Below are 201 nucleotides of genomic sequence, written 5' to 3' on the forward strand. Positions count from 1 at the left end.
CCTCGGGTCTGGCATGGGCACTGCCAGGGAGACACACAAGAGCTCATGAGGATCTGCATGACCAGTGCCGTGCTGAGACTGACCCCAGCGCTCTCGGGGCTGGGGTGTGGGGTGGCCTTGCTGCTCCCCAGCGCACAGGCGGGTGAGCCGTGCTGACTGCTGGGGGGGCAGCCCCTCGCACAAGGCTGGAGGGCACCACAG

The 201-nt window shown here is 68.2% G+C and overlaps 1 protein-coding gene across 1 annotated transcript in view; it reads right to left on the bottom strand.

Annotated features, from left to right (window-relative positions):
- CSTF2 (cleavage stimulation factor, 3' pre-RNA, subunit 2, 64kDa) overlaps positions 1 to 201 on the bottom strand; it is a gene marked incomplete at its 5' end in the record, with an annotated part of 5,717 nt that overhangs the window by 2,027 nt on the left and 3,489 nt on the right. The window contains one exon of the mRNA XM_010076267.1: positions 1 to 20. This exon is cut by the window's left edge and continues 110 nt beyond it. Within this exon, the coding sequence (XP_010074569.1) occupies positions 1 to 20 (20 nt within the window). The remainder of the gene's footprint in view (positions 21 to 201) is intronic.

Source organism: Pterocles gutturalis, unplaced genomic scaffold, assembly GCF_000699245.1.
Source record: "Pterocles gutturalis isolate BGI_N339 unplaced genomic scaffold, ASM69924v1 scaffold20438, whole genome shotgun sequence".
In the NCBI taxonomy this organism is placed as follows: Eukaryota; Metazoa; Chordata; class Aves; order Pterocliformes; family Pteroclidae; genus Pterocles; species Pterocles gutturalis.